The 27,158-nt window shown below is 42.2% G+C and overlaps 1 protein-coding gene across 6 annotated transcripts in view; it reads left to right on the top strand.

Annotated features, from left to right (window-relative positions):
* PDSS2 (decaprenyl diphosphate synthase subunit 2) overlaps window positions 1-27,158 on the top strand; it is a 315,097-nt gene that overhangs the window by 126,469 nt on the left and 161,470 nt on the right. For all 6 annotated transcript variants that reach the window (XM_056566243.1, XM_056566238.1, XM_056566241.1 and 3 more), the window contains one exon: window positions 2,310-2,444. In XM_056566243.1, coding sequence (XP_056422218.1) covers window positions 2,310-2,444 — 135 coding nt within the window. The remainder of the gene's footprint in view (window positions 1-2,309; window positions 2,445-27,158) is intronic.

The following is a 27,158-nucleotide window of genomic DNA, read 5'->3' as shown; positions in this document are numbered from 1 at the left end:
TCAAACCAGTAATACATGTCAAATCACATTAGGAAAGAACAAACATTATTTTCTGGCAAAATTCTGGACACATTGTTTCATATTAAGCATTTTCACAATGTTTTTTGTTGTTTTTGTTTTGACTTTTGCCACTTTTTTTGTACAAACAGGAATATACATTCTTAATAATTTTATTGCCTGCTTAACGAAAACAGCATTCATGAATAGCTTATTTTCATTGCATTAAATAATATTTAGGGCGGGATCACATGTGTCGAATTTTGCTGCCTATTTTCTGCAGCTAATTTTGCTACCTAATTACTTCAATTGGTTGCAAAATACACATCAGCAAATATGCAGTGAAATATGGCATGTGTGACCCTACCCTTAAGTGTACGGTCACAAGTGCCGTAGTTTGCTGTGCATTTGCTGCTGTGTATTTTGTGACCCACTAAAGTCAATGGGTAACAAAATTAGCTGTGTATTTTGCTATCCATTGACTTCAATGGGTAGGAAAATACTTAGCAACAAAATACGACACATGTGACCTCACCCTAAAGGAAACCTGTCATCAGATTTTTCCATATATAATGCATGCAGGGATGGTAAGAATATAAAGTTTGAAAGTGCCCCCCTCTTCCTTTCCCTATAAGTAGTGCCCTAGGCGGAGAGCTATACTCACCTAGTCCCTTCTGCTCCGGCTGAAATCATGCTCCCTCAGCGTGATTGACAGCGCTAGTCACCCCTCTGCTCCCCAAGCAGATGGAGCAGAGCAATTATGTGGCCTGTGCCGGGGCTGTCAATCATGCTGAGGGGGTGTAAATACAGCCAGAGCAGTGGGACTAGGTAAGTATAGCTCCCTGACCAGGGGACTACTTACAGGGCCAGCAGAACTTCATATCCTTACCATCCCTGCAGGCAGGAATCGCTTATGGGATGCTGAAGAAGAGGATTTTACCATATATAAAACATTTCCACGCATTATATATGGTAGTTGTTGGTAGTTATGGATAAAACTCTGTTTAGATCTGCCTCAAGGGCTCTATTGCACGCAGCATTGTTTTTACTGTAAAAAAGAATTACTTCTTGAAGTAACCTGAAGACCTCAATATAAGTCTATGGGGTCAGTCAGGTGTCATAGATGTCTATCATTTAGTGGATCTCACATGGTTTGGCTTATATTTAGGATGGAAGACAAAAGCTCAGATATTAACAGAGCCTTACTTGTCACATTAAGGAATGATTAGTAAACAAGAGTTACATTATATTAGATATAACTAATTATTATATAAAAATTATTACTGAACATACAGCTAAAAATAATTAATATTGGAACAGGACATTGACCGAACCATGTAATTGAAGTAGGCTTTTATAAAAATAAAAAATAAATGCTTTCTCCTGCTCTAATATTCTGACCTATCATAAAGGAACTCTAGATTTATTAGAATTATTGATCTACTTATATTTTGCAATTCCAACTACTTGACAACAAGTCAAATCTTTAATGACATTTCACAGTGACACAGAAATTTTTTTTATTTTTTTTTTGCTGTGATGTAATCATTTGGTATTTAAAGATAAGTCCTAGGAAATTTTATTTGGGTGTTCATGTCCAATTTACCTCCTTAATAATGTCCAAATGCACTATTGGTATAAATAAAAAGGGTTATCTTCAGATATGCATTGTATATCAAGTTCTTGAATTTAAATGTGCTTTACAGTTATCATTATAGAAGGCTGTCTGGACTTAACGTATATATAGGTTCAGTATGGTGAAAAATAATAGACGTCATACTTTACCATTCTACTGGGGGTTTTCACTTTCTCTTGACACAGCCTGTCACTGGCTGTAGCCAGTCACCATTGCAACCAGTGACTGGCTGCCACAGTCACATTCATGTTGAGAGGGACCAAGTAGAGACCAACAGAACCTAGGAACATTTAGAGGAGAACTATGGCAAAAATTTACTTATCCCCTATCCACAGAATAGGGGATAAGTAGCTCATCTTGGGGAAATTCGACCGCTGGGGCCCGTGCAATTTCCGGGACGGGACCCGGCACTCAGCTACTTATGCCCTATTCTGTAGATAGGGGAAAAGGTAACTTTTGCTGGAGTACTTATTTTAATAGCCAGACAACTATTTTAAATTGTGCCAGATATTTTTGGGTTCTCACAGTTTAATTTCCCTTGTGATCACACAGTCCTGGAATGGCTTTGGCTATGCACAAATTCTCTGTAACATAAAACAATCAATCACTCTTTTCGTAATGTTATGTATCAACATTACCATAATGTGCATTGCTGATCTGTGTCTTTTCTTGACAGGGCCTTTGTGTATGACAGTCGCAACAACTTGCAGATGAGAGGCTTGGTGGTGTTACTTATTTCCAAAGCCGCTGGGCCCAGTAAGTTAGCAGATGACAGTCTTCAGCATGACATGGTGAGCGGTATTTATGCAAGGTGAGAAATAAAGATTTTCTTTTATACCATTTACATGTGAAAAATGTAACCAGCATAACTCAACTATTGTTTTTACTGTGTTTTATTGGTTAATTATTTATTTTCTGTTGTTTTGCTGGCAAATATATGTTAAGCATAAATTAATTCATTGATGTTAAATCTATGTAGTGTTTTCATATATTGCCAATTTACTGCTATTTATCCCCTCCTGACCTATGACGTGTCAGGTAAAATCTACAGGTTAATAAAAACCTATGACTTTATGGCCACAAGAAAATATACGTTGTATGGGTGGCCTATATGAATTTCCAAAAGAATGGAAATGATGCAATTCATACGACCTGGGCTGACAAATAAAAAATATACCCCAGACTCCCATTTGTTGCAGATGGCAGATAACAAGCGCTTCTTTCAACAGCAGCGCTATTTTGAGAGTGGTGAGAGTATGGGTCGACTGCTGGCTCGTACTAGGTCTTGGCCAACCGTCTCTTAAGGGTCATTACTACTTTGGTGCATTGGGATCAGACAGGGTTGATGCCTGGGAAATCGATGGCTGATAATATCACAACACTCTTTCTGAATCTCCAACTGTAGCCTGAAGATGCTGTTCATAGGGCTGTGCTTTCACTTGACGCTGCCAAAACTTTTGACAGCGTCGAGTGGAATTTCCTGTTGATTGTTAAGCGCCACATCCGATTTGGGCCTAAGTTTTTGATGTTAGTACAATTGTTGTATGCTGCCCCTTGTGCTAGAATTCGGGCTAATGGCCTGCTTTATCACTCGTTTCCCCTGGGTCGAGGTACACACCAGGGGTGCCCCCCTGTCCCCATTTCTATTTGCCATAGCAATAAAGCCCCTGGCGTTACTAATTAGGACATCCACTGAATTTAACCTCTTAAGGACCAAGCCCATTTTAACCTTAAGGACCTGGCCAATTTTATTTTAGCGTTTTTGTTTTTTCCTCTTCGCCTTCTAAAATCCATAACTCTTTTATATTTCAATCTACAGACCCATATATGGGCTTGTTTTTTGCATGACCAATTGTACTTTGTATTGAAACCTCTCATTTTACCATAAAATGTACGGCAAATCCCCCCAAAAAATTTTTAGAGAGGGAAATTAAATAAAAACCACAATTTTGCACATTTTGGAGGGTTTCGTTTTCACACTGTACACTTTACATTAAAAATGACATGACTAGATACTTTTATATTTTTGTACTGCTTAAAAAAAATCAGTAATCTAAAATCGCCTTATTTTGACTACCTATAACTTTTTCATTTTTCCATATATAGGGTATGAGGGCTCATTTTTTGCGCCGTCATCTGTACTTTTTATCGATACCACATTTGCATATATAAAACTTTAAAACTTTTAGATAATTTTTTGTAAATTTTTTGGGGATAAAATGGGACAAAAAGGCAGCTTTTTTTATTTTTATTTTTTTTTACATTTACGCCGTTCACCGTACGGGATCATTAACATTATATTTTGATAGTTCAGACATTTATGCACGCGGCAATACCAAATATGTTGTTTTTCTTTTTAAATACGCTTTTTGGGGGTAAAATGGGAAAAACTGACGATTTTCATTCTTATTGGGGGAGGGGATTTTTTTTTTTACATTTTTCAACTTTTTTATTCACTTTTTATGTCCCCATAGGTACTATCTATAGCAATCATTTGATTGCTAATACTGTTCAGTGCTATGCACAGTACTGATCCTGGCATCTGAGAGGTTAATGGCAGACATCCGCGCGATCGCGGATGTCGGCCATTACCGGTGGTTCCCTGGCTGCTGATAGCAGCCAGAACCTGCCGTGTATGACGCGAGCACCGCTCCGATGCTCGCGGTCATGCACAGGAGGTAAATGTACATCCTGGTGCGCGAAGTACCGCCAAACCAGGACGTACATTTACGTCCGTGGTCGTTAAGGGGTTAAAGGCTTTCGTTATGGGGACTTGGAAGAACGTATTGCCCTTTATGCAGAGGATTTGCTTTTCTTCCGAAGAGATGTAGGGCATTCCTTGCCCCCTTTGATGGCCCTTATAGAATCTATCAATTGGGACAAATCCACGATCCTTCCTCTTGACCCCCTCTCTTCTTTCTATACCAGTTATTGCTAGGGTTGGCCTTCCCGTAGTTGCACAATTAAAATATCTGGGAGTGTATATTACTGCCCTCCGCTCAGAATACATTGCTCTCATTGCTGCTAGACCGTAGTTCTCGTAAAATATTTACTTGACGTAAACTTCCCCTCTCCATGATCGGTTTATCTAACTTAGTTAAAATGGTTCTTATGCCCCAGTTTTTTGTATATTTTACATAACATCACTGTCTGGATTCCCATTAAATATTTTCTTAGGATTCAGTCCTTATTTAGGGAGCTCATTTGGAATGGCAAGCCGGCTAGGATCAGTCTTGAAACATTGCAGTGTGGCAAAAAGGCGGGTGGTTTGTCTACTCCAAATCCTTGGCTATACTTTTTAGCATCACAAGTTCAACAGTTGAAGGGATGGGCGCAATTTGCTACTATGGGGCGTACAGGGGATTTAGCCTCCAGGCGCATTAATAAAGTGACCCCTATATATCTGCTGGAAATGGCTGCTCAGACTCAACCCCCAGACCTCCCTCCTACCTTTATCCTTGTCCGTAAGGTGTGGATGAAATTTAGGACTCTTATGCACTATCCTGTTTTTGTTACATATTCTCCCCTTTAGCATAATCCTAGTCTATCTGAACTATGTTCGTTACCTGACATCCCCTTTGTATTACTCATGGGATTTTGTATGTCTCCCAGGTGTATGATGGGCTGATTTTGAAGTCATTTGCTCAACTGCGGGAGGAATTTCTTCTACCTCACTCCTTTTTTTTTTTATCGTTACCTACAATAGCGACGTGCCCTTGAGGCGCAGTCTTGGGCTTGTAATTTGCTGTCCGCTCATCCATAGTGGTAAATGATTTGTTCACTCAGTTCTCTAGTAAAGGTGTGATCTCTGTGCTGTATATGGAATTGCTGTCCTGATATCATGAGGCCTATCCGTTGATTATTAAGGATAAATGGGACGTGGATGTGGGTCCCATATCGGATGAGCAGTGGACACAGATTTTAACTATGACCCCGCAGCTTGTGGTGTCGGAGGCCCACTGGGTGTCCCAAATTTTTCATCGGGTGTATCGTACTCCTGCATTTCTGCATAGGATTGGGATATGTTGTTCCTTGCCCGATGCTCACTTGCTTCATGTGATGTGGGACTGTACTCATCTAAATTTTGGCATGATGTGGGACAGTTGATTAGAAGAGTGTATGGCTGCCCATTCAGTCTGTCCACCTTGACGTGTGTCCTGGGATATTTAGATGGGTTAGATTTAGGTATCAACCGATATCGTTTTTTAGGGCCGATACCGATATTCTGTGGAGGTTAGGGCCGATAGCCGATAACTTATATCGATATTCCGGTGAATATATCGGCCGATAATATCGGCCAAACCGATAATCGGTCGATCCCTAGTTAGATTAGGATGGTGGCTTGTACATTGATATAGGTAGGATTTTATACCAAGCTCATAAATTAATTGCACAGCATTGGTTGCGAGCCTCTCCACCTACTGTCTCTGAGTTGACTATAAAGTGAAATCATATCATTAGATTGGAAAAAGGTGTATATCTTAAAATAAACATTTTTTTTGGGTCTATGTATGTTTTTTGTTTTTGTGTGCTGTTGGTTCTTTACAGAAATTGTTTAATAAAAATATACCCCAGGTTTTCAATCTAGCTCTTTAACCAGTTAAGGACGCAGGGTGTACAGGTACGCCCCATTCCCGAGTTCTCAAGGACTCAGGGTGTACCTGTACATCCTGATTCCCGTTAACGGGGTTTAAACCATTCTCACGACCGGAGAACGCTTTAAATCCCGTGGGTCCTAACTGCTATCAACAGCCAGGACCCAGGGTTAATGCCGGGTGCGGATGATCGGGCTGATGGTCAGCATTAACCCTTTAGACGCCGTAAAAGTAAAACTATCCCGGCAGCTCAGCAGAGCTGATTGGGTCTATAACAAAAGAATCTTGATTTGCCGATCATCTTACTGGATGACAGGAGGGTCTACACCTGCCTCATGGTCATCCGATCAACGATCTACTGCTCCAAGCCTTCTCAACAGGCTGGAGCAGCAGAGCAGCGATAACACTGATCAATGCTATGGCATAGCATTGATCAGTGTATGCAATCAAAATATTGCATGGTATAGCCCCATATGGGGGCTAAAAAAAAAGTAAAAAGTGTTTTAAAAAAAATAAAAAAAAAGAATACCTGTGAATAAGCCCCCCCCAATAAAAGTTTGAATCACCCCCTTTTCCTATTTTTTTAATAAAATAATGTTATTAAAAGAATAATCATATGTGGTACCGCTGAACTATGTCTGAACTATTAAAATATAAGGTTAGCTAAACCGCACGGTTGGTGGTGTACATGTAAAAAAAAAATACCAAAGTCCAAAATTGTGAATGGTCACTTCATACACGATAAAAATATTAATAAAAAGCGATCAAAAAGTCCCATCAAAACAAAAATGGTACAGATAAATACTGCAGACAGTGTTGCAAAAAATGAGCCCTCATAAAGCCCCTTACACGGAAAAATAAAAAAAAATATAGGGGTCAGAAGATGACAATTTTGAACATGCTAACTTTAGTGTAGTTATCATTTTTTTTAAGTAGTTAAATAAATAAAACCTACATGAATTGGATATCCCTGTAACTGTATTGACCTACGGAATAAAGCTAAGGTGTCATTTTTACAAAAAAGTACACTGCGTAGAAACGGGAGCCCTAAAAAGTTGCAAAATGGCAATGTTTTTTTTTTTTTTTCCATTTCACCCCACCAAAAAATGTTTTAATTGTTTCGCCGCAGATTGTTATAAAATAAGTAATGTCATTACAAAGTACAATTAAAATAAAACAAAGTATTACAAAGTAAAATAAAAATCCTATACTAGATAAAGCCTTAATTTAATACATAAAATCATCTCTATTAGCAATTTTGAAATGGTAATTACAATCAGAGTAATATCAAGCAATAACTACAATATATCACCACATATTGATTAATCACTGTAGTATAAAAAATCTAAGCAAAACCTGTAATCTAGCATAGGTTAATAATCTAGTTAAACAACATAGAAGTAATAATTTGACTCCGAGTAATATCAGTCAACAACGAGAATTTGTCAACTCGATTCATTAGTATAGTGACATGAATAATAAACATGTTATCATACACAGGCTTCCAGTATGCGTAGTTTCAGGTGCTGCACATCTCATATCTTCACAGCATAGACAATTGCCTTCAGATGACCCCAAAGATAAAAGTCTAAGGGGTCAGATCGGGAGACCTTGGGGGCCATTCAACTGACCCACAACGACCAATCCACTTTCCAGGAAACTGTTCATTTAGGAATGCTTGGACCTGACACCCATAATGTGGTGGTGCACCATCTTGCTGCAAAAACTCAGGGAACGTGCCAGGTCCGAGCATTCCTAGATGAACAGTTTCCTGGAAAGTGGACTGGTCGTCGTGGGCCAGTTGAATTCCTTTTATCTATGGGGTCATCTGAAGACAATTGTCTATGCTGTGAAGATACGAGATGTGCAGCACCAGAAACTACGGATACTGGAAGCCTGTGCTAGCATTTCTCCTGCTGTTGCTGTTCTCCTGCTGTTGCTGTTAGTTGCAGTTGCTATCAGTGTGTGAAGAGTGGGAGAAGAGGGTTGCATTGACAATCCAACACAATGGGCAGCACATTGAACACATTTTATAAGTGGTCAGAAACTTGTAAATAACGAATGAAAGAATAAAGTTATGTTAAAACCAAGCACATCATTGTTTTTCTTGTAAAATTCCAAATAAGTTTGATGTGTCACATGACCCTCTTCCTATTGATAAAACTAAAGTTGGATTCAAAATGGCCAACTTCAAAATGGCCACCATGGTCACCACCCATCTTGAAAAGTTTCCCCCCTCACTTATACTAATGTGCCACAAACAAGAAGTTGATATCACCAACCATTCCCATTTTATTAAGGTGTATCCATATAAATGGCCCACCCTGTACATTTGTTATATAACAGGCCCCACCCGGACTATAGAATGTATATTCCAGGAGAAATAGTTCCCTGTATGTTGGTTCAGATAGCAGGATTCAGTGATCTGTAGAGTCCACTAAAAACTCAATCTGACAACATAGTAAATAACTAAAATCTATAACGGCAGGTTACTTATGTCAGGATTCGGCAGGCTGGAGGTGGATCCTCTGTGCCAGAGAGGGATTGGCGTGGACCGTGTCGGTGGACCGGTTCTAAGTTGCTACTGGTTTTCACCATAGCCCGCCGCAAAGCGGGATGGACTTGCAGCAGCGGTAGCAACCAGGTCGTATCCACCGGCAACGGCTCAACCTCTCTGACTGCTGAGATAGGTGCGGTACAAGGGAGTAGACAAGAGCAGAGTCGGACGTAGCAGAAGGTCAGGGCAGGCAGCAAGGATCGTACTCAGGGGCAACGGCAAGAGGTCTGGAACACAGGCTAGGAACACACAAGGAAACCCTTTCACTGACACAATGGCAACAAGATCCGGCAAGGAAGTGCAGGGGAAGTGAGGTATTAATAGGGAAGTGCACAGGTGAAGATACTGATGAAAACCCATGCGCCAATCAGTGGCGCACCGGCCCTTTAAATCGCAAAGACCCGGCGCGCGCGCGCCCTAGGGTGCGGGGCCGCGCGCACCGGGACAGCACAGACGGGGAACGAGTCTGGTAAGCGGGTCGGGATGCGCATCGCGAGCAGGCGCGTCCCGCATCGCGAATCGCATCCCGGCTGGGAACATTATCGCAGCGCACCCGGTCAGCAGGTCTGACCGGGGCGCTGCAAACGGGAGAACGCTGTGAGCGCTCCAGGGAGGAGCGGGGACCCGGAGCGCTCGGCGTTACAACTTATTGGCATGAGACCGGGCAAATATCAAAAGATTCTATCAGTGGGCAAAATAAAATTATTTAAACTTATACTTTACTAATATTAAAGGTTTGGTAAAACTTAGACAGAAAAGGTTGTCATGAGATGCCCGGATATGCCAGAAGCATAATGATCCCAAGTTTTCACCACCTGTTTCTTTCAAGATGATTTCCAATGTGTGAATGTTATGAGACAGATATTATTGAGTTACAGTTACATTTAACTAGCTAGATTCACTAAACATGGCTGCTCTTAAGTCTACTTAAGAATATGCTAGGCAGGGACGTAGCTAGAAAGGTGGCAGAGGTAGCAGTCGCACTGGGGCCCTGGGGCATCTACCCCATAAGAGACCAGTATTTTAATTGGCATATGGGGCCCTGTTACAGATTTTGAATCGGGGCCCAGACGCTACAAGCTACACCTCTGATGCTAGGCCTATATATTTATGGTGTGTTTTCCCATCAGACGTTCATTGGTGTTATGGGTCTTGTGAGGGAGTTTGACACCCGCTTAAGAGCAGGGCCCAGCTTCTGTCAGCAGCTGACACATGTCGGTAACGATGGACATTGGAGATTACTCTGTCTGCCATTTAACATTTTGTCTGTCATTTACAGTTGCAAGAAAAAGTATATGAACCCTTTGGAATTATATGGATTTCTGCACAATTTGGTCATATAATGTGATCTGATCTTCCTCTAAGTCATAGCAATAGACAATCATAGTCTGCTTAAACTAATAACACACAAAGAATTAAATCTTACCATGTTTTTAATTGAACACACTATGTAAACATTTACAGTGCAGGTGGAAAAAGTATGTGAACCCTTGAATTTAAAAACTGGTTGAACCTCCTTTGCAGCAATAACTTCAACCAAACGTTTCCTGTAGTTGCAGATCAGACGTGCACAATGGTCAGGAGTAAATTTTGACCATTTACAGAACAGTTTCAGTTCAGCAATATTCTTGGGATGTCTGGTGTGAATCGCTTTTTTGAGGTCATGCCACAGCATCCCAATCGGGCTGAGATCAGGAATCTGACTAGGCAAATCCAGAAGGCGTATTTTCTTTTGTTTAAGCCATTCTGTTGTTGATTTACTTTTATGCTTTGGGTTGTTGTGCTGTTGCAACACCCATTTTCTGATGAGCTTTAGCTGGTGGACAGATGGCCTTAAGTTCTCCTGCAAAATGATAAACTTGGGAATTAATTTTCCCTTGATGATAGCAATCTGTCCAGGCCCTGAGGCAGCAAAGCAGCCTCAAACCATGATGCCCCCAACACCATACTTTACAGTTGGGATGAGGTTTTGATGTTGGTGTGTTGTGCCTTTTTTTCTCCACACATAGTGTTGTGTGTTTCTTCCAAGCAACTCAACTTTGGTTTAATCTGTCCACAAAATATTTTGCCAGTACTGCTGTGGAACATCCAGGTGCTCTTGTTCAAACTGTAAACATGCAGCAAAGTTTTTTTTAGGACAGCAGTGGCTTCCTCTGTGGTATCCTCTCCATTCTTGTTTAGTGTTTTACGTAGCGTAGATACGTTAACAGGGATGTTAGCATATGCCACAGACTTTTGTAAGTCTTTAGCAGGCACTCTAGGATTCTTCTTCACCTCATTGAGCAATCTGCGCTGTGCTCTTGCAGTCATCTTTACAGGACGACCACTCCTATGTAGAGTAGCAGCAGTGCTGAACTTTCTCCATTTTTAGACAATTTGTCTTACCATGGATTGATAAACAGCAAGGCTTTAGGAGACACTTTTATAACCCTTTCCAGCTTTATGCAACTCAACAATTCTTAATCGTAGGTCTTCTGAGAGTTCTTTTGTGCGAGGCATCATTCACATCAGGCAATGCTTATTGTGAAAAGCAAACCCAGAACTGGTGGGTGTTTTTATATAGGGCAGGGCAGCTGTAACCAACAACTCCAAACTCATCTCATTGATTGGACTCCAGTTGGATGACACCTCACTCCAATTAGCTCTTGGAGATGTCATTAGTCTAGGGGTTCACATACTATTTCCACCTGTACTGTGAGTGTTTATATGGTGTGTTAAATAAAAACATGGTAAGATTTAATTCTTTGTGTGTTATTAGGTTAAGCAGACTGTGATGGTCTATTTTTGTGACTAAGAGGAAGATCAGATCACATTATATGATCAAATTGTGCAGAAATCCATATAATTCCAAAGGGTTCACATACATTTTCTTGCAACTGCTGGAGCATTTAAACAGTTATGGAGCACATACCTAGTGGTCAAGTCCTCTGACTATCGCTAGGTCCTAAACAGCTAAGATGGTGGCCGATGGGCTTTTCATTACCTTTGTGCTTCTCTAAGTCTCTTTGCTTATACGGTCTACTTCAGGCAGATTGTACAACCAGAGTGCCAATGACACTGATCAATGGTATGCGTTAATGTGTCCAAACTATTTACTCTTTCATGACCACTTGAATTTTGATTCCTGGCTTACATTTTCTTCCTCCACACTAAGTCCCATTTTACACAAAGGTGTATTTGTTTTTTGTATATTTTATATGCATACTCTATTTTATGATATAATGCATTACAAAGCCAGAAAAAATTATATACAGTAAAATCTCCCTTAGCGGACACCTCCAAATAGGGGAGAGTTTTTTATTTCCCAGCAGATTTCCATAGGTCTTAATGTATTTACACCCTCTGAATAGGGGACATTACCAATAGAGGACGCCGACAAACCCAGTAGGGGACAAAACACTCCCAATAGGGGAGGAAACACACCCTGTAGGGGACAAAACACTCCCAATAGGGGACAACCAAGCTTATGTGCCAGCTCTACCTTGTACACAGGGCCACCGTCAGGGGAGTACAGCCAATACCCCTGCACTTACTGAGCGCAGCAGCAGCGGCCACTGCTCACAGCCTCTCAGTAAGTGCAGCACAGAGGGAGTCAGAAGAACTTCAAACGCCCCTGCACCTTAGCCTGCTGGCCAGGTAAGAAGAACAACAGGGGGAGGAGAGAAGGGGAAAAGCGATGTGGCACAAGGGGTAAGGGGGATGATTTGGCACAGGGGAATAAGGGGGGAATGAAATAGCACAGGAGGAGATAAAATGGCATGGGGGATCAAGGAACAGTGAGGTAAGGGAGGATGATTTGGCACAAGGCACGGGGAAATAAAGTGGCACAGGGGGTTCCAGGGGAAGAAATGTAGTGGCATTGGAATAATCAAGAGGGGGAATAAAATGGCACGTGGAGAATGAAATGGTACATGGTGTTGATAAGGAGAGATTAAACAGCATTGGGAGATTATACTGTTATATTGCTTTTTATCCTGTTTCATAGGTAATGACACTCTAGAGTGAGTACAAGACAGTATTCGGTCATTTTATAAAGATTTTTGAGCCTTTTTTTCCCAATAGAGGACATCTCTCAATAGCCGACACTTTTATATTCCCTGTGAGTGTCCTCTATTGGGTGATTCTACTGTATAGGGCAGTGTTTCCCAACCCAGTCCTCAAGGCACACCAACAGTCCAGGATTTAAATTTTTCCCTGTTCTATTCCAATGGAGTAACTGAAAAACCCCGGAATGTTGTCCCCTATGTCTTGAGGACTTGGTTGGGAAACACTGGTATAGGGCAAAATAAAAAAAAATGAAAATGCAAAATTTTTTCGGAGTTCCAATGATACCAAGCTTAGATAGTTTTTGTTTTGTTTTGTAGTTTAAAAAAAATAGAAAACTTAGGGGGGAAAAAAATATGTTCATTTCTGTGTTCTGACCCCTATTACTTTTTTATTTTTCCCCTACGGAGCTGTGTTAGGATAAATTTTTTGCACCATGTGCTGTAATTTTTAACTGTGCCACTTTCGTGTAGTTATACATTTTTGATCATTTTTATAAAATGTTTCTGGGATGTGATGTGACCAAAAATCTGCAATTTTGGTGGTTGGAATGTTTTTTTACATTGACGCAGTTGACCATACAGGATCAGGAATGTAATAATTTAATAGTTCAGGCAGCCCTACCAAATTAATTTTTTAAAAATTTTTTACAGTGTTTTATTTAGAAAATGGGAAAAAGGAGGGTAATTAAAACATTTTATGGAGTGGGAGTTTTTTTTCATTTTTAAAAACTTTTTTTTTTATGTGTCAGAAATGTTTTAGAAATTTCTCTTGTAAAACAAGCCCAGAATCACAGCTATAGCTATTCCAAAGCCAATATACAACAGTTACTCATCGATATGTGAAGACTTCTTGTTACTTTATACCATTGCGTGCATATCTAAACAGGCAGTGGGGAGTGCAAACAAAGGAGTGCGGGTGTTTTTAGGACCACTGACCGAGAAAGCCCCTGCTCCTTTGTTTGCACTAATAATATCTTCAGTGCTTGTGGTCCCACATGATCAGTAGCTCAGTCCCACTGTGTAGATTCTCTTAGGCTACATTCACATTTCGTATTTGACATACAGTTGTCGTATTTTACATACGGTTATTATAATGGTCAATGCATTTTGCATTGAGTGCAATGTTATAAAAACCATATACAGTTTTTAATAACATCATGAAAGAACCCAAAACTGGACAGAACCATTCCCAAAACCGTGGAAGACCACGGTTTTATGCACAGTGAAAAATAACTTACAAGAATAAAACCGTACACAACTGGATACTTCTAGTTGTGTACGGTTTTGTTTGGGATATCAATGAACACGTCTTTTCATACGGTTGAATATGATTAAAAACCAGTATATGGCAACCATATGTAAAATGCGTGTTGTGAATGCACCCTTATACTGGCAGCAGAATAATTCCTGATATTGTGTAGGTCAGGTAATAAGAATTGCACTAGTTCTCCTTAGTCGGATGTTCTGAGAATGAATGAATGAATGAAAAAAACATCAGAGACGAAGCAAGGGGATCTTTGCGAAACACGTTGTCTCTGAATGTTTTTACACTCAATAAACCTGTTGGTTTTACCTCCGCTGCCCTCCGTGCATTTGTGACAGACAGCCACCTTGCAGCACCGAACTGCGATCCACACTCTCCACACCTTTGATTGCCAGACCATCATCTCCGATGACCGGGACCAGGACGCAAAGCTGCCACACTGAAAGGTGAGTGTACAATCTCACCGTGTATCTGGCAGCACAAATCATTTATTTGGGAAACTGTTACACTTAGAGAGTGCCTCTTCCTTCTTCTGTTCCCTTTCTATATATGTATCACAGTTAATTTATTGTTAGTGTGATTTCTGATTTAAGTTGCGATTTGAATGTTTGTAAGCATTGATTTTTTTCCCCATGATTTCTTTTTTTCTGTTATATCACAAGTTATTTATAAATCGGAAGATTGCATAGATTTTGTTTTTATTTTATTTAAATTTTTTAAATATTTCAGATTACATTATAATTATTCATTTTTAATGACATTTAATGAAGTCAAGTATTCATTTTTTTCTTGAAAAGTTGTCAGCTTTAAATCTGATACTCAAGTTGGTAATATAAACTTAGGCATTTTGGAAGGAAATGGAAAAGTCTTTGGGATTAAGTAGCAGAGACAAATTTTCCTTTTGTGGATTGGACAGAACATCAGGTTACGAGTAAAATTTGTGCAGCCCATCAGAAAAGCATCCAGTAAAATTTGGCCTTTATGTGAGAGAACTATGTAGTGCTTGGCTTGACGGTGTGCAGTATTATGGTCCCATGGTAACCAAATGGATACCCATTAATCAAAGTTAAAGAAGTAAAAAGAGGCCATAAACAGTACAAGTGGAAATCTACTTCATGTAATTTAGAACAAGGACAACATATTTGTTTCTGAAGTAAGTGGATGTATAAGTGTTGTTGTTTGTAAGTCAGTATATGTCAGTCCTGGTTTATATAGAAAAACATATGACATAAGCTTATTAATGTTACCCTTTCATTTGTGGACAATGTACACTCATTGACAATAAAAACAAAATAATGCACCTAGATAAAAATGTCGAATTGCATCAAAACTTGACATACAGTTATGTCTCAGGCAGATATATAAATTATTACAGTTGCAGTCTGATTAGACACTTGGTCTTGCCACAAGGGGGCATAAAAGTGAGAAATCTATTGTTACGGTCTGCTCTCCGGCCGCAAGCTCCGGCTGTGAGCATCGCAGGACGCGCCCTCATGCGAATCCCAGCCCGTCACTCACCTCGCTCTGCTGCCTCTGTGTCTCAGCTCCGGCGCGCGCGTCCTCGTCTCCTAGGGCACACACGTGCTGGAGCTCTGAAATTTAAAGGGACAGTGCGCCCATAATTAGTGTTTGCACCTGACACCACATTATAAGTCCCTGCACCTCCCACACTTCCCTGACGGATCTTCAGTGCCCCTAGCCTGAGACCAAGTGACCCTTTTAGCCTGTTAGCCTTACCCGTGTTTCCAGACCTTCCGCTACATTATTAGACTCCGCACCTTTGCCGCCTGCTTTGACCTTCTTCTACATTTGATTATGCTACTGCCTTATCCTATGGTACCTCGCCTTGCCCAGCTACCTGTGTGGTCGAGCTGTGTCGGGGGTAGCGACCTGGGTGTTGCCTGCCGCAGCAAGCCCATCCTTCCTTACGGCGGGCTCTGGTGAAGACCAGCGGCACCTTAGACTCTGCTCCCCAATAAGGTTCGAGTCATCAGCCACACAGGTTAGAGGATCCAGCTCCATTACAGCAAGATCCAGCCATGGATCCCGCTGGGACTCCTTGTTGCAAACCAGCGGGACTTCTTCAGGCCTTGCCAGTTCCAGAGCTTCACTGGACCAATATTTCCATGGACTTAATTACCGACCTTCCATCTTCCCGTGGCAATACAGTCATCTGGGTGGTAGTAGATAGATTTTCTATAATGGCTCAGTTACCCGGACTTCCTTCTGTACCACGGCTTGCTAAGTTTTTTCTGCAGCATACCTTTCGCTTACATGGCTTCCTTCCCATAGTATCTGACCGTGGTGTCCAATTTGTTTCTAAGTTCTGGCGGGCCCTCTGCTCACGCCTTCAAGTTAAGCTGGATTTTTCCTCGGCTTACCACCCTCAATCTAATGGACAGGTTAAGAGGATGAATCAGATCTTTGGAGACTATCTACGCCATTTCATTTGTGTGTGCCAAGATGACTGGGTTGATCTACTTCTCTGGGCAGAGTTTTCCTACAATCATAAAGATTCTGATTCCACCAGTACTTCACCTTTCTATGTGGTCTATGGACTTCACCCTTGTCCTCCTCACCCCTTATCTTCTTCCTCTGGAGTTCCTTCTGTTGATGAACAAGTGCAGAATTTTTCTTCCATCTGGCAGAAGACACGTCACTCTCTTCTTCATGCTACTTCTCGCATGAAATTCCAAGTGGACAAGAAAAGACGTCCTCCTCCTGAATTTTCTCCTGGTGACATAGTCTGGTTGGGATCCTGTGGCCTATTCCCTTCATCTGCCCTCCTCCCTCTGCATCCCGAATTCCTTCCACGTTTCCCTCTTGAAACCAGTCATCTACAACCGTTTTTCTCAAAAGGACATCTCACCTTCTCCCATCTCTGGCACCTCAGATGTTTTTGTTGTTAAGGAGATCTTGGACTCCAAATTTGTCAGAGGAAAGCGCTTTTTTCTTGTAGATTGGGTTCGGAGGAGAGGTCTTGGGAGCCGCAGGACAACATTCTGCACCAGGACCTTCTCAGGAAATTCCTGAGGGGCAGACCAAAGGGGGGGGTACTGTTACGCTCTGTGCTCCGGCCACAAGCTCCAGCCATTAGCGCAGTGCCCCGTCTGCCGGCGGGGCTGGGATTAGCATTGCAGGATGCGTCCGCATGCAAATCCCAGCCCGTCACTCACCTCGCTCAGCTGCCTCTGTGTCTCAGCTCCAGCACGCACGCCCGTGTTTCCTAGGGCGCGCGCGCCAGAGCTCTGAAATTTAAAGGGCCAGTGCGCCCATAATTACTGTTTGCATCTGAAACCACATTATAAGTCCCTGCACCTCCCACACTTCCCTGCCAGATCTTCAGTGCCCCTAGCCTGAGATTAAGCAACCCTGTTAGCCTTACTCGTGTTTCCAGACCTTCCGCTACGTTATTAGATTCTGCACCTTCGCCTTGACCTTCTGCTACGTTTGAATACGCTACTGCCTTATCCTTTGGTACCTCGCCTTGCCCAGCTACCTGTGTGGTCGAGCCGTGTCGGTCTTGCCATCTGTGTGGTTGAGCTATCCTGTCTTGCCGCGGGCTCTGGTGAAGACCAGCAGCACCTTAGACTCCGATCCCTGATACGGTCCGAGTCATCAGCCACACAGGTAGAGGATCCACATCCAGCTCTGTTACATCTATGACTGTTTGACATGTCTCTACGTCTCAACCCAAGACATTTTTCCCAGTTAACAGACTTTGAGAGGGGGCACATCATTGTACTGAGAAGAAAGATGGTAATTTTGATGAATTGTCTGCCATTACTGACCAAACTTTAAGGAGATATTGAAAGCAGTGGTTATGTGAAGGAAGGCACTCACGGAGAACAGGCTCTGGACATTACTGACAGACCACCAGTTAAGAGGATCTTTTGATCTACTGACAAGCACACAGTTTCCCTGTCCACCATCCAGCCCTGTCTCTACATGGACCATTTTCAGGTGCTTAGTAGAAGGAAATTTGGTGCCATGACACCCATTACATGTCATTACATGCCATTGACACTCTGCCAACTGCCTTTGTTTGCAGTGGTGCCATGAATGAGAAACTTGGGACTGCTAAAGATTAGAACTGCATCATCTTTAGTGGTGTATATAGGTTCTGTTTGGGAATGATGGTCAGGTAAGAGTATGAAGACCTTGTGATGAGTGATTAAATTCTGCTTTTTGCTGTGGAGTAGAGCTGCACAATTTGGAGAAAATATAATTTTGTTATTATAAAGGTAAATATTGTGATTTTGATATGTGACTGCGATTCATTCCATGTCCAATCCCTCCACTTATTACAACCGCCCTCCCCATTCCCCCCCACATTTCTTGTCCCATCCACCCTATTGCCCAATTTTCTGATATGCCAAATTTAATATGGTACTGGGGCATGGGGGAAACAGTAAAAAAACTGATGCTTATCTATCCCTAGTCCCCAGTTGGTCTGTCTTGGCTACCATTCTTTTTGAGGGTCCCTGTGTCTTCTCTATACTTCCTTCTTCTGAGACAAGCAGCTGGCTGCAGGACCTTCCTGCTTAGTCAGTCATTGAGACAGGTCACTGCTGCTAAAGTGTGTATTCTTTATGCTTTGCCCCTGAGTGAAGTCTATACAGACTAAGATACTTGTATGGCTGAGTGGAGAAGCAAGAACTTGGGAGAAGTTCAGATTAATGGAAAAAGAAATAGAGATATAGAAAGGACTACAATAAAGAGAAGGATTACTCTCACGTTAAAGAGTGGAAAATAGAAAACAGAGTAGGGAGAGGTCATATGATCAAAATTTTCCCTGAATTTTACACGGAAAGATGTTCTGCTGACCTATGGTGATTTTTATTTAATCACTCTGTTTAAAAGGTTCTTAACTCCCTTTCATCTAGGAATTACTTTTTTTCTGCACTGCATTACAGTTTATGAAAATGAATGGGATCACATTGCAAACCATTTAGAATTATGTGGATTTCTGCAGTGTGTGGTCTGATTGTTATCAGTCACAGAGTTTATATAAACGAGTTTATATAAACAGTGTAGCTCCCAACGCTATGCCATTTACACACCTTCCATTAATGTCAATGGGAGTTATGCAAATTGTAAGTAAAATTCAGCTTGGAAGTTCTGTTGCAGGATAATCCCATTGCTTTCAAGCTCCTTTGTAATGTAAGATCACATTTAGCTTATGTTCACATGGCAGAATTCCACAGGAATATTCAGTATGGAAATTCTAGTGCAGCAGAGTCCCATTGACATGTCTATTCTTTCTGCAGAATCCACTCGGAAATGCATTGTCGTCTATGGACATGGCGCATTTCCCAGCATTCCTAGCGCCATAATGTTCTACCGGTGCTTGCTGTCTGTGGAATATCTGCCTGGAAATTTTCAATGGGGACATTCTGCTGTGTGAACATAGTCTTACAGGTGCTTTGCTGATTGAATAAAGGCACACAAGGCCTGGTTACTGACACATCTGTTTTTCTCAATTAATCTTTGCCTTTATGCAAACAGCTTTTACAAGTCCTCTGAAGATGTATCATAGAGATGCATGAAACAGTAAAAGCCTACGAAAGCACTACTAATGCCCAGGATGTAAATCAATTGATGGGTATACAAATTGTTTGCAAATGGGAAAAATTCACTATTGTCGTTGTTCTCTCTTAGGCTATGTGTTCACATGCTGCAACTAGTTAGTTGTACAACAGCTAATTACCGCATGCATTTTTGCTACGAAATACCTCAATCTCGGTAAAAAGGTGCATTTTACTTTTTACCGTGTTTGTGTTAACTGCGGCAAACACAGTCTAAAAGTTCTAGTCCTGTTGGCTTTGACGTTAACAGGGTTTGCAAGATTTAACTCTTGCCCTGTGATCAGGAGTGGTACCTGCAGATACAGGGGTAGATGAGGCCACTAACGACTGTGAAACGGGTAGGTCAGGGGACACTAATGGCTATGACACAAGGATAGATACGGGCACACTAATGAATGCGACACATGGAGAGATGAGAGGACACGTATGACTGATTATATGACATCATGTTGCGTGATCTAATGTTACGTGACGTGCAGCATACTGATGCCCAACTTTGATTTACTAACTCCTAGATTATTTTACAATACACCAGTCACTTTTAGAAAAAAATCTCAACACTTTGTTTATAATATTATATATCACATCAATATCATATACAGTGGGGCAAAAAAAAGTATTTTGACAGCCACCAATTCTGCAAGTTCTCCACTTAAAAAGATGAGAGGCCTGTCATTTTCATCATAGGTATACCTCAACTATGAGAGACATAATTAAGAAAGAAAAATCCATAAAATCACATTGTCTGATTTTAAAGAATTTATTTGCAAATTATGGTGGAAAATAAGTATTTGGTCAATAACAAAAGTTCATCTTAATACTTTGTTATATACCCTTTGTTGGCAACGACAGAGGTCAAACGTTTTCTGTAAGTCTTCACAAGGTTTTCACACACTGTTGCTGGTATTTTGGCCCATTCCTCCATGCAGATCTCCTCTAGAGCAGTGATGTTTTGGGGCTGTCGCTGGGCAACATGGACTTTCAACTCCCTCCAAAGGTTTTCTATGGGGTTGAGATCTGAAGACTGGCTAGGCTACTCCAGGACCTTGGAATGCTTCTTACGAAGCCACTCCTTCGTTGCCCGGGCAGTGTGTTTGGGATCATTGTCATGCTGAAAGACAGAGCCACGTTTCATCTTCAGTGCCATTGCTGATGGAAGGAGGTTTTCCCTCAAAGTCTCACTATACATGGCACCATTCATTCTTTCCTTTATGCGGATCAGTCATCTTAGTCCCTTAGCAGAAAAACAGTCCCAAAGCATGATGTTTCCACCCCCATGCTTCACAGTAGGTATGGTGTTCTTTGGATGCAACCCAGCATTCTTTCTCTTCCAACCATGACAAATTGAGTTTTTACCAAAAAGTTCTACTTTGGTTTCATCTGACCATATGACATTCTCCCATTACTCTTCTGGATCATCCAAATGCTCTGCAGAAAACTTCAGACAGGCCCAGACATGTACTGGCAGGGGGACACGTTTGGCACTGCATGATTTGAGTCCTTGGCAGCGTAGTATGTTACTGATGGCAGCCTTTGTTACTTTGGTCCCAGCTCTCTGCAGGTCATTCACTAGGTCCCCCCATGTGGTTCTGGGATTTTTGCTCACAGTTCTTGTGATCATTTTAACATCACGGGGTGAGATCTTGCGTGGAGCCCCAGATCGAGGGAGATTATCAGTGGTCTTGTATGTCTTCCATTTTCTAATAATTGCTCCCACAGTTGATTTCTTCACACCAAGCTGCTTGCCTATTGCAGATTCAGTCTTCCCAGCCTGGTGCAGGTGTACAGTTTTGTTTCTGTGTCCTTTGACAGCTCTTTGGTCTTGGCCATAGTGGAATTTGGAGTGTGACTGTTTGAGGTTGTGGGCAGGTGTCTTTTATACTGATAACAAGTTCAAACAGGTGCCATTAATGCAGGAAGTGAGTGGAGGTCAGAGGAGACTCTTAACCCCTTAAGGACCGGGGGTTTTCCGTTTTTGCATTTTTGTTTTTTGCTCCTTGCCTTTAAAAAATCATAACTCTTTCAATTTTGCACCTAAAAATCCATATGATGGCTTATTTTTTGCGTCACCAATTCTACTTTGTAATGACGTCAGTCATTGTGCCCAAAAATCTACGGTTAAACGGAAGAAAAATTTTGGGGGCTTCCGTTTCTACGTAGTACATTTTTCGGTAAAAATGACACCTGATATTTATTCTGTAGGTCCATACGGTTAAAATGATACCCTACTTATATAGGTTTGATTTTGTCGTACTTCTGGAAAAAATCTTAACTTCATGCAGGAAAATTAATACGTTTAAAATTGTCATTTCTGACCCCTATAACTTTTTTATTTTTCCGTGTATGGGGTGGTATGAGGGCTCATTTTTTGCGCCGTGATCTGAAGTTTTTAACAGTACCATTTTTGCATTGATAGGACTTATTGATTTTATTCATTTTTTCATGATATAAAAGTGACCAAAAATGCACTATTTTGGACTTTGGAATTTTTTAGCGCGCACGCCATTGACCGTGCGGTTTAATTAATGATATATTTTTATAATTCGGACATTTCTGCACGCGGCGATACCATATATGTTTATTTTTATTTACACTGTGTTTTTTTTTATGGGAAAAGGGGGTGATTCAAACTTTTAATAGGGAAGGGGTTAAATGATATTTATTCACTTTTTTTTCCACTTTTTTTTTGCAGTGTTATAGCTCCCATAGGGACCTATAACACTGCACACACTGATCTTTCACATTGATCACTGGTTTCCCATAAGAAACCAGTGATCGATGATTCTGCTGCTTGATTGCTCATGCCTGCACTGAGCAGTCATTCGGCGATCGGACAGCGAGGAGGCAGGTAGGGACCCTCCTGCTGTCCTGTAAGCTGTTCGGGATGCCGCGATTTCACGGCTGCTATCCCGAATAGCCCACTGAGCTAACCGGCATGGTTTCAGTTTCACTTTAGACGCGGCGTTCAACATTGAACGCTGCGTCTAAAGGGTTAATAGCGCGCGGCACAACGAGCAATGCCGCGCGCTATTAGCCACGGGTCCCGCCGTGGCCCTGCGTTATAGATCGGGAGCGGACACATGACGTTTCAGTACGTCATGTGTCCTTAAGGGGTTAAAGAAGAACTTACAGGTCTGTGAGACCCTTGCTTCTTTGTAGGTGACCAAATACTTATTTTTCACCATCATTTGCAAAAAAATTCTTTAAAAATCAGACAATGTGATTTTATGGATTTTTTTTCTCATTATGTTTCTCATAGTTGAGGTATACCTATAATGAACATTACAGGGCCTCTCTCATCTTTTTAAGTGAGAGAACTAGCACAATTGGTAACTGACTAAATACTTTTTTGCCCCACTGTATAATATAAAACATACACATTGCATGAAAAGATAAGAAAGATTGCTTTTCCTGGATGAGAGAATTCTACAAAAGGTGTGGCAAAAAAAACATGTTCAAAGAACTTCAGGCTGAGCTAAAAACATCTTGAGTGATGGTTTCAACCTGTACTATATGCTGCACTCTAAGCAAAATTATCCCCATAAAGTTATATGCACCCTACTTACAATGAAACATGGTGCAGGTTCCTTAATGGTTTGGGGCTGTTCTGCATCTGGGAGTGGAAACTTTGAATGTGTTAAAGGATCAATAAAAGCAGAGGATTATTAGAGCATTACTTAGAGCAAAATGTGCTCCAAACTGAAAGAAGTTCAGGCTTCTTTAAAGGGGTATTCCAGGAATTTTTATTTTATTTGACTATGCTACAGGGGCTGTAAAGTTAGTGTAGTTCATAATATAGTGTCTGTACCTGTGTGTGACGGTTTTCTCACAATTCTTTTGTGAATTTCACCTCAATATTTATTTTTAACAGCATACAAAATGACTGTTGTCTCAGATTTTTCCCAGGTTGTAATGCGACCGAGACCTGACTCACTAGTCTGATGACAGGGAGCCTGTCTGCTTCAATGGGTGGAGCGATCGCTTGGTGGGAGATCAATCTGCAACTAATGCAACAGCTGTAGGCACCCTGATTGAAAACCACAGATCTTTTGAAAGGATGCAGCTCATTTATGTTTCATTGGGTGGGGTGGCTGATGTGTGGGAGGGAGGAAAATGGAACTATGGGATTTGTAGTCAAAATAAGAAAACTGAAACAGGAAATGCCAGTTCACAAAAAGCTAGCCACAGTTTTATGGTAATCTCACAACATAGCCATTTAGCCCCAAGACAAGTGCAGATCCTTCCTAAGCATCCTTCCTATAGCAACCGGGACCCACGGCTAATGCCGGACATCGCCGATCGAGCTGATGTCCAGCATTAATCCTTTAGACGCAGCGATCAAACTTGATCGCCACTTCTAAAACAAAAGTAAATATTGTCGGTTAACTCAGTGGTGCTTTTCGGGACCGCCGCAGCGTCCAGGATTGCAGGACATGAGGAGGATCCCTTCCTGCCTCCTCAGCATTCGATCAATGAATGACTGCTCCGTGCCTGAGATCCAGGCAGGAGCAGTCAAGCGGCAGAAACACTGATCAATGTTATGCTATGACATAGCATTGATCAGTATGAGAGATCAATGTACTGCATATTATAGTCCCCTCTGGGGGCTATAACATTGCAAAAAAAGTGTAAAAAAAAAAAGTTAATAAATGTGATTTAACCCCTTCCCTAATAAATGTTTGAATCACCCCCCCTTTTCCCATTTAAAAAAAAAAAAGTGTAAATAAAAAAAAATATATATATATATATGTGGTATCGCCGCGTGCGTAAATGTCCAAACTATAAAAATATATTGTTAATTAAACCGCACAGTCAATGGCGTTCACGTAAAGAAATTATTCCAAAGTTCAAAATACCGTATTTTTGGTCACTTTTTATACTATAAATTTTTTTATATAAAACGATCAAAAAGTCAGATCAAAACAAAACTTCAGATCAAGGCACAAAAAATTTACCCTCAAAGCGCCACATACACGGAAAAAGGGTGAGAGTAAAAGCTAAAGGAGCGCTCCGTTGGATGATTAATCCCCCATAGATCGTATAATGAGGAGGCACATATGACCCACCGGAAAATGGAGGCCAAGCGCAATTGGGCAGGGGTGGGAGGAGCAGCTGAGAGGGAATGGCGATCCAGAGAAGGGGAAAAGATCAGATTAAAGTCCCCCCCAACAGCCAGGCAGAGGAAGGGTATCTGTGAAGTTTATCTTGCACCCTACGCAGGAAGGGGATCTGAGAAGTGTTGGGGGCATAGAAGTTACGAAGTAAAAGCGGGACCCCTCCCAGTACCCCCTCTAAACACCATGTAACGCCCCTGAGGGTCCAAATGTAAAGAGGGGACTTGTAAGGGGCAGGAGCTAGAAACTAAGATAGCCACCCCTGTCGATTTCCTATCAGAGACAGCAGAGTACATTTGGGGAAAAGGTGTGTAAGAAACTGAAAGGAACCAGAGTGGTCAAAGTGTGTCTCCTGAAGGAATACTCTTTCAGCTCGCTGGGCAACCAACTCCCTTTGTAACAAATGCCTCTTAAAGGGGGAGTTCTACCCTTTAATGTTCAAAGAGACACACTTGACCATGGTAGGTGGTTATAAGAACAAGAATACCTATGAGGAAGCATACTCACAAAATAGTTCAGGAGAATTCCGAGGAAGCAGGAAACCAGCAGCCACAGAGCCCAGTTCTTGGAGAGGCAAAGAAAAGCAACTTAGAAGTAAAAAGGACAAAGAAGAGAGAAGGAACAAGTGGAAACAAGAGGACAGACTCACAGACAACAAACATACAAGACGACAGAGAACAAACAAAAAACAATACCAAACAAAAGAGAGAACCATTGACCAAGGAGCCAATACGGAGGCCAAGACCACCAGAGTGGGCCATGGACCAAGGCATGGGCAGTCCATTGCTACTGCCTCAAGTGGGGATGGGGAAGGTCACTAACAAAGAACAATTACCAAAAAGAAAGGCATCCAACTCCGAGGCCATGGCAAAAGACTACTGTAAATCAAGAAAAAAAAAAAACATTGGTGACCAAAAAATGCAACATCAGAATAGCAAGAAAATTATGCAAAAACAAAAATGAGAACAGCAAGGGGAGGTAGTCCCCCATCAAATAGAAGACCTGCAATCGAGGAACATCAGGTAGCCGGTGGGAAGTCCCATGCACCCCCTCAAGGGGGGGCCCTAGGGGATGCCCCGGGACAGAAGAAGGTGGTTTCCTCCGGGAGCCAGACCAGCGGGCCCGGACAGGTTGCCAGATGGGCGGTAGAGGAGGAAGTGGTGGGGACAAGTTCCAGTCTACCAGCTGCGGCACAGGCAGCTCCAGGGTGGAGCAGAAGGATTGTAGGTCAGAGTAGGAACGGAAAACAGCGGAGCGTCCATCTCTCCGGGCATGCAGGGCAAAGGAAAAGTTCCAACGGTAGGGCACATTATGGGAACGAAGGACCCCTAGGAGGGGTTTAAGCATCCGCCTCTTCCTGAGAGTAAGCCAAGATAAGTCCTGAAAAAGTTGAATAGGGGCCCCATCAAAATCAAAGTTCCTCAGGGATCTGGCTTTGGCATGATAGCCTCCTTAACTTGAAAATCATGAACTCAGCAGATGACATCTCTTGGGGTCCCGACAGCAGATTTAGGGCGGAGCGCCCGGTGTGCCCTATCCAGCTTAATCTTGTGTGTGGCTGGTTCTCCAGGGATAATGGTGAAGACAGCTTCCAAAGTAAGAAAGAGATCCTCATCCCGGGTAGCCTCCGGCAATCCTCGGATCCTGATGTTTTTGCGCCTCCCCCTATTGTCCAAGTCCTCAACATGAGCATGAAGATCACTGGGAAAGTAATTCTGAGAGGCAATTGAAGATTGGAGCTGGGCAACATATTCCCTAGTAGCATCATGCGCCTCCTCCAGGCCATACACACGGTCAGAAACATGCTTGAGATCCTGACGCATGGAAGCAATTTCAGCCCAACAGGTGTCCTTAACCTCAGCGATGAGGACCCGGAAGTCCTCTTTAGTTGGAATTTGGGAAAGTAGGTGGCCCAGATCTGGCATAGCTGAGGAGAAGAGGGAAAGTCCGGAGCATGGAATATCAGAATCCAAAAGGGTATCCCAAGATGGTGAAGCCTCCACTGGGGCAGCTGGTGGAGCAGGGCCAGGCTGGCTGCGAGGCGTCCCCTGAGAAGGCATGTGAGGGACCCCTAAGGACAGCATGGTGCGCTGCCTCTGCGGCTTAGGAGAGCAGGAGGAAGTGTAGCAAGCAGCCAGGGGGGTTCAGCTGGGGAGGGTGAGGAGACCCAGAAGAGGCCGGTACAAAGCCAACCTCGGAGGGCTGCGTGGTGGGGCACGGCCTGCGCGGGCCCTGTAATGGCGGAGGGTGAGGAATGCGCCAGAGCTGGAGGCAGCTGAAGAGAGCAGAAACTGCCTCTGGGAGTTGTGGGGATCAGCCGGGTAGGTGCCGGGAGGTCCTCTCCATGGAGGAGCAGGGTCA

This window comes from Hyla sarda, chromosome 3 (genome assembly GCF_029499605.1).
Source record: "Hyla sarda isolate aHylSar1 chromosome 3, aHylSar1.hap1, whole genome shotgun sequence".
Lineage (NCBI taxonomy): Eukaryota > Metazoa > Chordata > Amphibia > Anura > Hylidae > Hyla > Hyla sarda.
The sequence above is the reverse complement of the archived record's forward strand: the minus strand, read 5'-3'. Positions and strand labels throughout refer to the sequence as shown.